The sequence below is a fragment of the Planococcus citri genome, chromosome 4 (genome assembly GCF_950023065.1).
Source record: "Planococcus citri chromosome 4, ihPlaCitr1.1, whole genome shotgun sequence".
Taxonomy (NCBI): Eukaryota; Metazoa; Arthropoda; class Insecta; order Hemiptera; family Pseudococcidae; genus Planococcus; species Planococcus citri.
This window is the reverse complement of record NC_088680.1, coordinates 3,520,752-3,536,509: the sequence shown is the minus strand read 5'-3', so window position 1 is coordinate 3,536,509 and position 15,758 is coordinate 3,520,752. Positions and strand designations below refer to the sequence as shown.

Genomic DNA, 15,758 nt, shown 5'->3' with positions numbered 1-15,758 from the left:
AAAAAAACACTGATAACAAACAAATCAAATAGATTATACTTCATTCATAAACATTCGATACAATCTACGCTTAAATTACACAGAAAGACTTTAATGTTGCATACTTACTCTCATACTAGTTTTTCATATTTCATCAAAAAATAAATAAATAAATAAAATCAATCCACCTTGAAATAATTTTCCAACGCGTCCATAAAAGGTTCGTTTTTCAAATTTTTGGTAATGTCTTCGAAAAGTTTATCAGTCATACTTATATCTAAATCATCGGCGATGGGTTTTATCTGCGAAGACGTGGGTATAGCTTCATCACTGACCACTTGTTGCGGTTGAGATGACGATGTTGAACACGAAGCTGACGATTTTGGGCATCCGTTGAGCAGAAGATCCAGAGAATCGCCGGCTAAATCCTGAGATAAGTTCAATTTTTCTTCCTTGATCGTATCATCTTCGACGTCGATTTTGGTTTGAGCGTTGATATCGTCGTCGTTATCTACCTTCTTGACGTCTTCCGGTGGTTTCGAAATCTACGATGAAAAATAATACGAAATAATGTTAGAAAAGGTGGATTCAAGTGATTCAACACACGGTAAAAACAGCGGGTTGCATTTTTGATGAAGCATGCTGACTAATTCGATGGTCGCTGAGTACAAAAATGACGTTCATTTTGCAATTCGACTCGTAGCTTGTAAAATAGTCGCAATTTCTCGCTGAAGCAGCGACCCATCACTCAAATGGATACTCGATTCGGACTCAGCGACCTCGAATTAGTCAAAAACGACATTTTACTCGATTTTTTTGAAATTCAAAAAAATCCAAAAAATGCAAAGGGGTTAGTTCATACATTTTTTTGGGCAAAAAAACTTTTTCTCGCAGATCGAGTCGAAATTTGGGCTAGGGGGGTTTTTTGGGACGGCGAATTCATTTCCGGCGTCAGATTTTCACCAGAGTGCACCATTCTCTCGCAAACGGCCTTTTTTGAGCTCAAAAATGACCTGAAAAAAGTTGTGGAATTTTGAATTTTTTATGATGGATTCTGACTAATTTGAGCACGCTGAATCCAAAAATCACGTCTGTTTCTCGATCGGACTCGTATACGGCGAAATATTTCCAATTTCTCACCGAAGCAGCGTCCCTCGACAAAAATGGACACCAGATTCGAACTCGGCTTGCTCGAATTAGTCGAAAACGACCTTTTACTCGACTTTTTTGAAATTCAAAAAAATCCAAAAAATCTAAAGGGGTTAGTTCATACATTTTTTTGGACAAAAAAACTTTTAGTCTCGAATCGAGCTGAAAATTGGGCTAAGGGGGTTTTTTGGAACGGCGAATTCATTTCCGGCGTCATATTTTCACCAGAGTGCTCCATTCTCTCAGAAACAGCCTTTTTTGACCTCAAAAATGACTTGGAAAAAAGTTGTCAAATTTTGCATTTTTAACGAAGTTTTCAGACTAATTCGAGCACGCTGAATCCAAAAATGACGTTTGTTTTACGATCGGACTCGTATTTTGCAAAATATTTGTAATTTCTCGCTGAAGCAGCGTCCCTCGACTCAAATGGACAACAGATTCGGACTCGGCGACCTCGAATTAGTTGAAAACGACCCTTTACTCGACTTTTTTGAAAATCAAAAAAATCCAAAAAATCTGAAGGGAGTTCATACATTTTTTTGGGCAAAAAAACTTTTTGTCTAGAATCGAGCTAAAAATTGGGCTAAGGGGGTTTTTTGGGACGGCGAATTTATTTACGGCGTCAGATTTTCACCAGAGTGCACCATTTCCTCACAAACTGCCTTTTCTTGAGCAAAAAAATGGGCAAAAAAAAGTTGTGCAATTTTCAATTTTTTATGACGGATTCTGACTAATTCGATGGCGCTGATTTCGAATATAACTTCAAAATTGATGCAGGATGTTTATATCGCGAGATAAACGTCCGTTGTCCACTAAGAATAGGCGATCGATCAAATCTGACAGCAGATTCGTACTCGGCGACCTCGAATTAGTCGAAATCCACCCTTTACTCGACTTTTTTGAAAATCAAAAAAATCCAAAAGGGCAAAAACACTTTTTGTCTGGAATCGAGCCAAAAATTGGGCTAGGGGGGTTTTTTGGTATGGCGAATTGATTTCCGGCGTCAAATTTACACCAGAGCGCACCCTTCTCCCAGAAATGGCCCATTTATGGGCTTAAAAATTACCTAACAAAAATTTGTCATATTTTCCATACTTAATGTCATTCAAAAATTCAAAATTTTCAACAAATTTTTGACAAAAATGGCCCTTTTTGCTCATTTTTTTGCAGAAAAGCGAGTTCTTTGGGTAATTTTTGAGAATCAAAAAAATGACTCTATCGTAATTTTGCTAAAAATTTTGTCAATTTTAGAAAAACAAGTCAGCAATTTGGGTAAAAAGCGAGAATTTTTGCGAAAAGGCAAGACTTACAATTTCAACAAAAAGCAGGACTTTTTTGGAAAATTTTGTCAGAAAAAGAGAACTTTTTTCTTATTTTTTTCTCAATTTAGGCCCATTGGTTGGGGATATTTTTGCAAAAAAGGGAGACTTTGGATAATTTTTCAAAAAAAAAGAAATTACACTTTTTGGAACTTGAACGACGACAACTTTTTAGCAAGAAACAAGACTATTAATTGAGAATTTTGAAAATAGAGGTATTTTTCGCTATTTTTGGCAGAAAAGAGACACTTTGAAATCTTTGCTGAAAAAACAGTGCAGCCAGTTAAGAAAGAATGAAAATGTATACTTTCTCTCAGATATTAATAATATCAATTTTTTTTCTTTTCCTCAAAAAATAAAATTTTTGGAAAATTTGTCAAAAAAAATCTTAACATAGGCGCGTTGAAAACCTGTAAAAACGTCCTAAACAAAAACAACACTGAAAATTACTCACAAAGTGATCAAATTTTGGTGAAATTTGCCAAAAATGTTTGAAAAAAATTAAAAATGTAATTAAATGCTTCAAAAGTATTCGGATTCCTAAAATTTACTCAAACCTTATGCAAAATTGCCAAAAATGCGAGAAAAATAATAAAAATAGCGTCAGAATGACGTAAAAAATTCGAAAGAAATTTTAAAAGCACTAAAAATAGCAAAAAGTGGTAACATTTCAATAAAAAATGAACCAAAACGAATAAAAAAATTTGGAAAAACACGCCAAAATAACGTGAAAACGCTAAAACAGGACGTTTAAATCAATAAAAACTGCTAGACAGCGATGAACTATTGGCGAATTTTGCCAAAAATACATGAAAAACAATCGAAAACCTTTTAAAATACCGTAAAAACACCCAAAAATGCAACAAAATTACTGAAAATTTCCAAAAGAGATGAAATAAATGAACTCGAAAATACATCAAGTCACTTAAAATTACCCAAAAGCAAACTACAGAATTTTAAATACTTCTACTTAGGGTGCAATTCAAGTGAAAAAATTTATAAAGATACGAAAATCAATTCCACATCATCCAGAAATGATTCCTAATCAACCGAAACATTCCAATTTTTGAAATAAAAGCACCTTCGGAGGGAGGGGAACGGGGATAAAAAACACAATTTTCAATATGGGCCCTTTTCGTGAATGCCTCTTTCCTTATATCTGCCACTGATTGTCAAATACGTCGAAAAAGTACTCAAAATTCACCTTCTTCGAAGTCAGCGCATCCTTTGGTAACGAGAAATGAAATGTACAGGTAGCATTTGGTATTGGAATCGGGACAATGGGTTCTCTACACGTATGATCTTGTTTTTGAACACCGCAGGCTTGAAATAATACTTGAGCTCGATCCTAAAATTTAAAAAATGAAAAAAAAATCATTACAATACAATTTTTAACGTGAATTTTTTTCCCAAAAACTCATCGAAATACAATTTCAAAACTCAAATATCCATACATACTAAAATACTCACGTTTAGAATATGCTTTCTGCAATGTTTAGTAGCTGGTAACACTCTCAGCAAGCATTTAACTCCACCTTCGGTAAAAGTACATTTATTGTAGTTCTTGCTACGAACGACTAATCCCGGCGTCACCTAAATTTTTTTAAAAAAATACATAAGAACATTAGTATCAATGTGATTTAAATTCAGAATCGATTTTCACGATACGATTACTTACAGCTTTTCGTCGTTCCAGCATTTTTTTAAAAAGAAGCGCCTCCGGACCGATGCCTATTTTTTGATATCTTGCTAAAGCTCTTAATTGATCATATTGTTTCTTATCATGCAGAGTCATCTGTTGCGGTTTCGTCACAGGACCTTGAAATTTACACAATGCAACGTTCAAATTCCATATAAAATACGGAACGTAACTCCGTATAATGAATTTTCAAACCTTACCATAAATCTCTTTCTCTCGCTTCAATTCCGTTAAATATCTAGCTTTCTTTTCTCGCAACAAATATAAAAGCCTTCTGTACTGCTGAATACACAGATTCTGAAGTCGTACAGCGTGATTACGTATCGATAACACCATTTCTTCGTCCGTATACACTCCAGCATGTCTAAACGTACAAAACACATTCAAGAATTACAAACCAGAACACAATGTAAAAGTAAATTGAACCAAGAATTCTTCAAAATACCTCAACAGGTCACTCATTTCGAGATCTAAACTTTCAGCATCGGACGAATCTTGATCAGCATTTTCCCAAACGTTTTCCGAGGTAGCTGGTTCTAAATCCGAGTCAATTTCGCAGGAAAAATTCAACGTTTCGTTCGGTTTAGAATTTATCTCAGACGGATCGATATCCACTGTTGAAAAATACGCTATGTAAAACAAGTATTCCGAATCGTCGCAGTATTAATAAAGCAGCAACATTACCGAAAGGATTCACCACCATGTTCTTATCCTTTTCAATTTGTTGTAAGAGTTCATCAGCGGTGGCACCGACCAAACTTCCATCTCGTTTATAGTTCTCACTAGTCTTGACGTAATGCGATAAACCTGATAATATTGTATCGGCCGAAGGTAACGGTGGAAAATATTTACATTTAGGTTTCAGTCTATTGGCTTCGTATTCTTGAGCGTGTTCGGTACATAATCTGAAACAAATACCGATCCGATCAATAACGATGAATTAATATTACCTTAAAATCAATACAACACGTACATATTTTCCCTTGAGGGACCTGAGGGTAACGTAGGCACAGCATAATGACATTTTTCTCCGTTCGACGAGTAAACAAAAGAACACTGTTTATACGGCGCGTTTTTATCTTCCAAAATATGCTTTATGCAGTACGAAAATGAAGGTAAAGCTATATGCGAACAGTTGTAGTTCTTATAAATACATCTGGTTTTCTTTTTCAACGGATTCTTCGATAATTTCGGCGAAGGGGACATCATCTTTGAAAAATCTGATGTAATCAAAATGGTCACCGAAACAATTCACATTTCATTACTTTAGAAGAGGAAAATTAGCGCGATTCAACGAACGATAAGAATATTAATACATCGGAACACTTTATGTTTCTATTTAAGAACTAATTAACGTTTAATTTAATTAATAATTAATTACTCAAATTTCAAAAAACTGGTAAAAAAAGCTTCAAAAAAAAAGAAAAACGCAAAAAAAACAAAAAAATTCAAAACTTTTTGGATTTTTACGTTGCGGTTTTCGCCAGCATTACAGTGTTACCAACTTTGTTTTATTCGAACGAGAAAATCAACCAATCAGAAACGAGTAAAAAATTTCATGCTGCGTGTTTTTTCTTCGGCACGAAGCCAAAAAACAATTTCCGCATTGTTTTCCGAAATGAAATGAAAATTGAAAACGTTGCATTGTGGAATTTTTATACATTTTTTCAATAATTTCTCGATGTAAACTCCATTTTTCGAGTAATTTTTCACCGATTAATACTTGATTACTTCAGTCGTTAATGACTTAATGTTCAGTCGCGCAGAAAACACCTATAAGTTCATACTCTCAATTCTTTCTCCTCATCGTACCACACACAACACCGATTGATTCAACGCTCTGAAATGGTAATTTTGAATTAATTCGAGCTTTATTCTTTCTATCGCTATTATGCTTCGATATTCTCACTACCAGCTCTCTTCACTACGTACTGTTGTTTTCAGAAACCAATCTTACTTCATGGGCACGAGAGAGCTCTCACCCAGATAAAGTACAACCGAGAAGGCGATCTCTTATTTTCGTCGGCCAAAGATCATCGTCCCAATGTATGGTATTCGTTAAACGGAGAAAGATTAGGAACATTTAATGGGCATTGCGGTGCTGTATGGTGTATCGATGTCGATTGGCAAACTAGGCGATTTTTGTCAGGAGCTGCTGACAACAGTTTACGATTATGGGATGTTTCGAACGGTAATTATCGCTACGTAGCACTGCTCGGGTATCAATTTCGCCAGTTCTCATTTTCAACATTGTTTCAGGAGTTGAAATCGGAGTATTGCAAGCTGAAAGCGCCATAAGAACGTGCGTTTTTAGTTACTCGGCCGATTTAGCTGTTTACTCTACCGATGCTACTATGGGTTTAAGTTGTGAAATGTCCGTTATCGATGTACGCAATGCGGACGAATCTTTCAGTGAGTGTTGATTCGAGTCAATCCTGCTACCATTTATTCGATTCGTTACGGCATGATTTACGATGAATATGTTGATTTCAGGTGATTCATCTCCTATTATTCGAATGCCTGTGAAAGAGTCTAAAATCACGTCGGCTATCTGGGGTCCTTTGGATAGAACTATTATCACCGGTCACGATGACGGTTCAATTACCCAATGGGATACACGAGTAAGCTCTCATCATTTCAACCGTCTCCGCATCGTATTGAAATTTATATCTCATGCCACGTTGTTGTTGTTTTTTCTCTCTTGCGCAGAATGGTAGAATAATCAATACCATTAAAGAACATAGAAACGCCATCAACGATTTACAAAAGAACGTCGAGGGTACCATGTTTATCTCGGCTTCCAAAGACTGTTCGTCCAAATTATTCGATATCGAGGATTTAAATGTAATGAAAACATACCAAACCGAAAGACCCGTGAATAGTGCTTCAATATCGCCCAAATTTGATCACGTACGTAGTATCTATTTAATCACTCTGTTCAAAGATCAATTTATCTCTTTAAATGTACGTTAACTGAGTGTGTTTTTGTATTTTAGGTGGTAGTTGGAGGTGGTCAAGAAGCTATCGAGGTTACCACCACTTCGACTAGAGTAGGAAAATTCGACGCTAGATTCTTCCATTTAGTATTCGAAGAAGAATTCGCTCGAGTTAAAGGTCATTTCGGTCCCATAAATACGCTCGCTTTTCATCCAGATGGAAAAAGTTTCTCAAGTGGAGGAGAAGATGGTTTTGTTCGAATTCAATCGTTTGATCAATCTTATTACGATTTTAAATTTGATTTTTAAGTAAATAGTTTTTATATTTATTCCTCTTTTTCTTTCTTTTTTTTTTATTTATTCGTCGTCATTTTGGTTAATGATCGAATCGCTGTTATTTATATGCGTTGAAATATAACTTTAATTTCAATGAAAGACGCCTTTGTTTTTTTTTTCGCGAGTTCATGGATGGTTAATGCTGTCATTAGGCCGGATGTGGGAGGGAGGGGGGGGGGGGGGTGTTGTTTCCATAGTGGAATTTGCAAAAGCAGAGGGATTTTTGTTGGGAGTTTCTAAATATTCTTAAATACCTGAGAAGATGAACTAAAAATTCCTGTTTTTGAGAAACGGAAAAATGAAGTAGAAAATTTGAACGGTCTGTTGTAAAAAGGTGAAAAAAATCTGAAATTGATCTACAATTTTGTCAACAAAGAAGGACTTTTCCGCGATTATTTTTTTAGCAATAGGCATAAAACTACGTAACTACATAAGTCGACAATACAAATGGGACTTTTTCTTCATAATATTAATTTTGAGAATAACACAACAGACAAATCTATGTTCCCAATTCTAGAAGAAAACCTAACCTTTGAGAAATTTTGAAAAAATGAAAAATAACTTTCTAAAACTTGGGGCCAACCCAAGATGTTTTGTTATTTTCGAAGAATAAAAAATAAATAAAATGAAAAAAATTTTAAAGCTTTTGAAATGATTTTAGCGAAATGATTAAAAACAGGATAGAACTTTTTTTTTAGCAAAATACATACAAGGCCCTTTTTGCAATTTTGGTAAAAAGCTGGGCCTCATTGCAATTTTGCCAAAAATTTTTTTTTTTTGCAATTTTGATTAAAAAAGACACCAATTTTAAATCTGTTTGCAAATTTTGGCACGTTACTTAGAATTTTGACAGAAAAGATTTCTGCAAATTTTGACACTACAAAAAAAACTTGCTGCCTTAAAAGCAGGGTATTTGACCTTTGTAGTTTTGGAATAAAACGAAACCTTTGGTTGGACTTTTTTTGCAACTTTGGTCAAAAAAAAAATACACTTCCTGAGCAATTTTTCCAGAAAACTAAACCTCTTTAAAATTAGATTTCTTTTGCAATATATTAGACACGTTCTTTGAAATTTGAATAAAACAGAAACAAAACTTGTTAGCAAAAAAAAAAAAAAAACGGATATTTTGCTATTTCAGTAACAAAGTAGGGTATTTTGCCATTTTGACAACAATGTTGTATGTAGCTCAAATTGCACAATTTTTGTAAGAAGGTGGAAATTGCTGGGCCTCTTTGCATTTTTGGCAAAAAACAAAACTTTTTTGCAATTTTGGCAGAAAAAACACTTCTTAATTTTTACTACGAGTAATAGTCCGGCATATGACAATAGGAGTAATTGCATCCCCTCCCCCGCCGATCCTCCGGGACAACTTTTTTCTTAAAGGGGACATCCTGAGGAACATTTTAAAGCAAACTTGCCCAAAAAAAAGTTGACCTTACTTACAAAATGGCGGCCATTGTCAAAATTTCAAGTGCTAAAGTGCGTTTTTCGATTTTTGGTGAATTTTTGAAAATCGAATTCAGGCCAAAGATGAGGGGAAAAATCAAAATTTCATCAAATTGACCAAGAAAGCTGAAATTTGGGATATTCCCTATTCTCGACATGCCAAATCGATTGGAAACGATTTCAACCCGTTTTGAGCAGTTCTGGAGCCTCCAGCAGATTTTTGAAACTCTAAAAGTCCACAAAATTCCATCAAAGTGGAGTTGTAAAGCTTTTAGAGCCTCCAGCGACATTTTTGAAAATTACTGGAGCCTCCAGCATATTTTTGAAACTTTAAATTTTTACAAAATTTCATCAAATGGAGATGGAGAGTCGAAATTTATTGTGCAAACTGATTTTAACACTTTCTGAAGACGACGTCAGGCGTGTTCAAGTCATTTTAGAGCCTCCAGCGACTTTTTTGAAAATTACTGGAGCCTCCAGTAGATTTTTGAAACTTTAAATTTTTCCAATATTAATTTATCAAATGGAGTTGGCGAGCTGAAATTTACTTCGCAGGCTACATGGTGGTTTCAGATAGTTTTGAAGCTTCCAGATACTTTTAGGAAATTTCAATTTTCCAAAAAAACGCCATACAACCTTTTCGAAAAGTCGCTGGAGGCTCCAAAACGACTTGAAATCCACCAGCAGTCAACTTCGTAGCGTATTGAAATTAGTTTGCAGAATGAATTTCGACTCTCCATCTCAATTTGATGAAATTTTGGGGAAATTTCAAGTTTCAAAAATCTACTGGAGTCTCCAGTAATTTTCAAAAAAGTCGCTGGGGGCTGTAAAATGACTTGAACACACCTGAAGTCGTCTTCAGAGGGTGTTAAAATTAGTTTGCACAATGAATTTCGACTTTCCATCTCCATTTGATGAAATTTTGTAAAAATTAAATCTGCTGGAGGCTCCAGTAATTTTCAAAAATGTCGCTGGAGGCTCTAAAATGACTTGAACTCACCTAAAGTCGTCTTCAGAGGGTGTTAAAATTAGTTTGCAGAATGAGTTTCGACTCCCCATCTCAGTTTGATGAAATTTTTGGGAAATTTCAAGTTTCAAAAATCTACTGGAGTCTCCAGTAATTTTCAAAAATTTCGCTGGAGGCTCTAAAATGACTTGAACCCACCTGAAGTCGTCTTCAGAGGGTGTTAAAATTGTAGTATATAGTAAATTTCAGCTTTCCATCTCCATTTAATGAAATTTTGTGAAAATTTAAAATTTCAAAAATCTGCTGGAGGCTTCAGGAATTTTCAAAAAGTCGCTGGAGGCTCCAAAACCACTTTTAAATTCACCTGCAGTACTTCGTAGCGAATTGAAATTAGTTTTTAGAATAAATTTCAGCTTTACAACTCCAATTTGATGGAATTTTTTGGATATTTCGAGTTTCAAAAATCTGCTGGAGGCTCCAGTAATTTTCAAAAATGTCGCTGGAGGCTCTAAAATGACTTGAACTCGCCTAAAGTTGTCTTCAGAGGGTGTTAAATTTAGTTTGCAGAATGAGTTTCGACTCCCCATCTCAGTTTGATGAAATTTTTGGGAAATTTCAAGTTTCAAAAATCTACTGGAGTCTCCAGTAATTTTCAAAAATTTCGCTGGAGGCTCTAAAATGACTTGAACCCACCTGAAGTCGTCTTCAGAGGGTGTTAAAATTGTAGTATAGAGTAAATTTCAGCTTTCCATCTCCATTTAATGAAATTTTGTGAAAATTTAAAATTTCAAAAATCTGCTGGAGGCTTCAGGAATTTTCAAAAAGTCGCTGGAGGCTCCAAAACCACTTTTAAATTCACCTGCAGTACTTCGTAGCGAATTGAAGTTAGTTTTTAGAATAAATTTCAGCTTTACAACTCCAATTTGATGGAATTTGATGGAATTTTTTGGATATTTCGAGTTTCAAAAATCTGCTGGAGGCTCCAGAACTACTCAAAACGGGTTGAACCCGTTTCCAATCGATTTGGCATGTCGAAAATAGGGTATATCTCAAATTTCAGCTTTCTTGGTCAAGTTGGTGAAATTTTGATTTTTTTTCTCATTTTTGGCCTAAATTCGATTTTTAAAAATTCACCAAAAATCAAAAAACGCACTTTAGCACTTGAAATTTTGACAGGCGATAAATTTTTGCATGATCTTTCGATCTACCTTTGTAAAGTTTGAAAAATTTCGTGCAAGTCCTATGTTGAAACGCAAAATCTGCGATTTCGGTCAACCTGTCAATCAAAATGGCCGCCATTTTGTAAGTAAGGTCAACTTTTTTTTGGGCAAGTTTGCTTTAAAATGTTCCTTAGGATGTCCCCTTTAAGAAAAAAGTTGTCCCGGAGGATCGGTGGGGGGGGGGTGCAATTACTCCTATTGTCACATGGCGGATTATAATGATGGACCTTTTTTTGTATTTTACGAATTTTTGACATCTCTTTAGGAATCAAACAGCACATTCTTGATACTTTTTACAAATAAGTGGAAAAAATTGAACCTCTGTTTAATTTTGGACGAAGACAAATTTTTTGCAGTTTTAGCAGAAAAGCACACTTTTTAATTCTGGCAAAAGATGAATACTTCTTTTTGTAATTTTTTCAAAAAAAAAAAAAACAAAACAAAACAAGAAGGTTTTATCAAACTTTTGCGACGAAGTACGACTTTTTTGGCACTTAGACATAAAATAGGTCTTTTTCTTGGCAATTTTTGCCAAAAATTGGTCATTTTACAGAATGTTGGCATAAAGCTGGGCATCCTTACAAATTTGGTAGTCAAAAAAGCAAAATGTTCAGCAATTTTTGTGACTTAGTAGTTTGCCATTTTAACAACAAAAAACAAAATAGGACATTTTTTCGCATGAGGCGAAGCTTTTTTCGTAATTTGACTGAAATTAGACCCCATTTTATGAGCAGTATCTACTTGGATTTTTTTTTTGCAATTTTTACAACAATGTAGGACTTTTTTTGAATCAATTACAAATAAGTGGAACTCGAACTTTCTTGGAATTCTAGCAAAAAGCTAGTTACCTTAAATTGTTGAAAAATTAGTGTAGTTGGGCAAAACGTCGCTAAAATTGCTTGCAAATTCAGTTAAATGCCACAAAAATTGTTTAAATTGGCTGAGAATGGATAAAACATGGTACAAATTCAGCAAAATATCGCAAAAATGCCCAGTTACAAAAAAAATTGTACAAAATTACAATAAGTAAAGAATAAATGGTCAAAGCAAAATCGTAAGAAAAATCACCAAAAACTCTGAAAAAGTGAAAAATCCAATTTTTAAAAAAAGATCGTCCAAAAGTGAAAATTTGGTTACCCAAAAATCATCAAAAGGTCATCCTTTTTCATTTACCCGACTTGTCTGTTTTGGCAAAAAAAAAAAAAAAAAAAAACAGGATTTATGGAAATCTTACAATTATTGCAAGGAAAACTTTGTTAGGAGTTTTCAATTTTGGCAAAAAAAAAAACTTTTCAGCAATTGGCAACAAATTAAGTTTTTACTCGATTTCGGTTTTCTTAAAAAACAACCATTTGGCAATTTTTGCAAAAAAACACAACTCAACACATTAGGAGGACACATCGAGTGAAAATTAAGTAAAGCAGGACTGTCGAGACATCTTGATACTGATCACTGACTCTACATATAGAATCAAAAAAACAAATACAGACATCTCGACAAACCCCCTGCAAAAATCACAAACCCATATTTCAAAAACTTTATTCATTTTATAAAGTAAAAAAAAAAAAAAAAATGAGAACGAGAAAAAAAGGAGAAAAAATGAGAGTTACAATGGAAAAAAAAATCAAATCAAAAATAAAATGTAGGTACAAACATCGTCGTTCAAAATATATACGTTATAAATTAGTCGCGGATTTGATAATGGTATCCGGGAGTGTTTTAGTAGCTTTTATTAACGAAACTTCTCCACTTTCGACTCGTTTTTTAATCAAATTTTCAATAGTGAACGCTAATTTATTTCCATTCGACGTGTAAACCTTGTTGCTGTCGGTTTCCATCATCATCGTCGTCGTCGTCGTCGTCATCATCGAAGTCGAATCGTTTTCTTGAAACATAGATTTATTATTATTATGATAAAGATCTGGCGTGTTGGGTGATTCCGGAGACGATCTATCCGTATCGATGGTATTCGATTTACGACTTAAGTCTAACATTTTTGATATGTCGAAAGCTTCGGGTTTATTATCCAATTCTTTCACCTGCAAAAAAAAAAATAAATAAACGAGTTAAAAAAAATGTAAAAATTCCAAATTTGGCGTTCGACGATCTCGAGAAGAACAAAATCGAGCGAAAATAGGTAATCAGAACACACCTGACTAGAGTTACTTCGATTTCTACGAATCCTTCGTCTTCTGTAATTGCCTCTTTCGAACATTTCCGACGCCGCGACCGGATCCAAAGTCCAATAACTGCCTTTACCTCCGCCTTCTCCATCACAAGATTTATCACGTGGCACCTACAACACAATAAGCAAATACCGCAGACAAATTAGTAAAATTTTCCTTTCCCGCATCTTTTAATTGCTCGAGATCGAGATATACTATGAAAATTCAAGTATATACGTACTTTTATGAAACAATCGTTCAGACTTAAATTATGCCTTATGGAATTCTGCCATCCTTGCCTATTCTGGCGGTAATAAGGAAATTTATCGGAAATGTATTTGTAAATGCCACTCAGCGTTAGTTTTTGATTAGGCGACGATGTTATAGCCATCGCGATCAGCGCTATATAAGAATAGGGTGGTTTTTCGTTGCGAGTGCTCGACGATTCGCAGTTTTGAAAATCTAATAAATTCTGAAACAGCGAATAAAACGCACAAATCGATATTAGAACAACTACACTTGCTGAAAATTAACTCTAAACATATCTTAGGTGCTCGAAGGTAGGTTTGAGTACAATTTACAAGCAGTTCGTAAATTTATTGGTCAAAAAAATCACCCATTTCAACATTTTTTTCAATTTTCCTACGTAAGACATCCAAAAACTACCCATTCAGTTCCCCTTTTCCCCTCATCTAAGGGTTAAATACACCTATCGAGCACCTTACGATAAAAAATGACTCAAACAGCACTGTAGGTGTGTAGGTACTTACATTTTGATATTTTTGTTTGGCATGATGTAAATTAATAGATTGCTGCAGATAGGACGAGTTTCTGATCAACTGAAATAACTCGTATTGTTGTTGATACAAAAGAGGCAACGATAAAGCAGCCAATTGTTGCGAAGTAGGTAACATAGCCACCCTGGTTAATTCTCTGACGGTTAAATCGTCGATTAACGATAAAGGAGGCTGAGCAGGGTACGATCTTCCGTCGAAAACAGCCACACCGCATTGATCCGAATTGCAACGTTTTCTGCACGAATGCATTATAATTTATATTTTTCTTATATTTATTCGCACTACTCTTTGGGTCGACGTCGTGTCCGAATTTTATTATTTTTTCATAATCTGTAACAGAGCAAAAAATCCGAACCAGTTAATATATGAAACATCGAACACGAAACATACGATAGTAGAATAAAATAAGGTAAACATTACCACGTGGAATTATGATCTCTTCGAACAGTGTTATATAAGAATAAAATCGCGAGAAAAAAAAGAAGCCCGATCGGGTCAATTTTATTCGTAAGGTATCAGAGAGATAGATAGATAGATAGATAGATAGAGAGATGGAGACAGCACGAGAAAACGCGATGATCATTTACCTACCTAATGAAAGGTGTTAAAACAACTAAAAAAAAAATTACGAGTATTCCCGTTTCGGTATGTGTTTTATATGTTTGAAGTAGGTATATTTGGTTTTCGCCCAACTGCTGTTTATTGCCGCCAGCTATACGTACGTAGGTATATATGGTACGCAAATTTATGCACGGTTTATTATTTATTTGTAGGTACCTAAAACCTATCTATATACAGTACGGTTCGAAAATCATTTTACCACGCGACATTATAAGTACATATTACCAGCTTTCGAAAAAATTTCTACGAACAGAGGGAAATTTTTTTTACGATTTGCTTCGAGCGAAAAAAAAATTTGAAAAAAATACAGCGAGGTACGTCGCAGTTTACACGTTTACTGAAATTGAACGGAAAATGAAATTGCACCGAATCTGATTCACTTAGTTGAGAAATCGCCCCACATTTTGCCGAACTTTGAAATCCCTGCGTAACTGAATGAACTTTAGAACCCCACGAAGGTCAACAATTTCATTATTGAATTATTTCACCCTTCAACATCGACAATGGGCATTGGGCAGTTGATCAGAAAGATTCTGAAGTCGCAAATCAACGTTGCCAATTTTTTGAATTTTTCATGGACCTTTCAAACACTAAGCCGCACTCGAATAGAAGAGGGAGGGAAGGAGGGAGGGGGTTAAATATGATGGAAAAATAGTTTTAAATTTATTCAAACCGAAATTCTTCAGTTTGAAATATTTCCATTTTCAAAGAAACCCAGGAAACATGAAATAAATGAAAGATTGCGCGAACAAATGTTAATTTTAGTCCGGCATATGACAATAGGAGTAATTGCACCCCCCCCCCCCCCCCCCACCCCACCGCCGATCATCCGAGAACACTTTTTTCTTAAAGGGGACGTCCTAAGAAACATTTTAAAGCACACTTGCCAAAAAAAAAGTTGGACTTACTTACAAAATGGCAGCCATTTTGATTGACAGGTCAGCCGAAATCGCAGATTTTGCGTTTTAACATAGGACTTGCACGAACTTTTTCAAACTTTACAAAAGTAGATCGAAAGATCATGCAAAAATTTATCACCTGTCAAAATTTCAAGTGCTGAAGTGCGTTTTTTGATTTTTGGTGAATTTTTGAAAATCGAATTTAGGCCAAAAATGAGGGAAAAA

The 15,758-nt window shown here is 34.9% G+C and overlaps 3 protein-coding genes across 5 annotated transcripts in view; 1 reads left to right on the top strand and 2 right to left on the bottom strand.

Annotated features, from left to right (window-relative positions):
• Positions 1 to 13: 13 nt before the first annotated feature.
• Positions 14 to 5,569, bottom strand: dgt1 (dim gamma-tubulin 1). Its single transcript, XM_065360320.1, has 8 exons — positions 5,120 to 5,569; positions 4,831 to 5,051; positions 4,592 to 4,760; positions 4,347 to 4,510; positions 4,126 to 4,265; positions 3,918 to 4,040; positions 3,652 to 3,795; positions 14 to 524 (listed from the first exon to the last, which is right to left on the bottom strand). The coding sequence occupies exons 1-8, from the start codon at positions 5,353 to 5,355 to the stop codon at positions 159 to 161; spliced, it is 1,563 nt and encodes a 520-aa protein (XP_065216392.1). The 5' UTR covers positions 5,356 to 5,569; the 3' UTR covers positions 14 to 158.
• Positions 5,570 to 5,751: 182 nt separating this feature from the next.
• eIF3i (eukaryotic translation initiation factor 3 subunit i) lies at positions 5,752 to 7,517 on the top strand. The gene is made up of 6 exons (XM_065360321.1): positions 5,752 to 5,994; positions 6,091 to 6,337; positions 6,406 to 6,558; positions 6,640 to 6,767; positions 6,856 to 7,056; positions 7,143 to 7,517. Exons 1-6 carry the CDS (start codon positions 5,992 to 5,994, stop codon positions 7,389 to 7,391), a joined length of 981 nt encoding a protein of 326 aa, XP_065216393.1. The 5' UTR covers positions 5,752 to 5,991; the 3' UTR covers positions 7,392 to 7,517.
• A 5,057-nt stretch (positions 7,518 to 12,574) lies between these two features.
• LOC135845929 (forkhead box protein C2-like) overlaps positions 12,575 to 15,758 on the bottom strand; it is a 29,397-nt gene continuing 26,213 nt past the window's right edge. For all 3 annotated transcript variants that reach the window (XM_065364805.1, XM_065364804.1, XM_065364803.1), the window contains exons 2-5: positions 13,987 to 14,343; positions 13,458 to 13,688; positions 13,204 to 13,347; positions 12,575 to 13,090 (exon numbers count right to left, since the gene is read on the bottom strand). In XM_065364805.1, the coding sequence (XP_065220877.1) occupies positions 12,728 to 13,090; positions 13,204 to 13,347; positions 13,458 to 13,688; positions 13,987 to 14,262 (1,014 nt within the window). In that variant the 5' untranslated portion in view covers positions 14,263 to 14,343 and the 3' untranslated portion in view covers positions 12,575 to 12,727. The remainder of the gene's footprint in view (positions 13,091 to 13,203; positions 13,348 to 13,457; positions 13,689 to 13,986; positions 14,344 to 15,758) is intronic.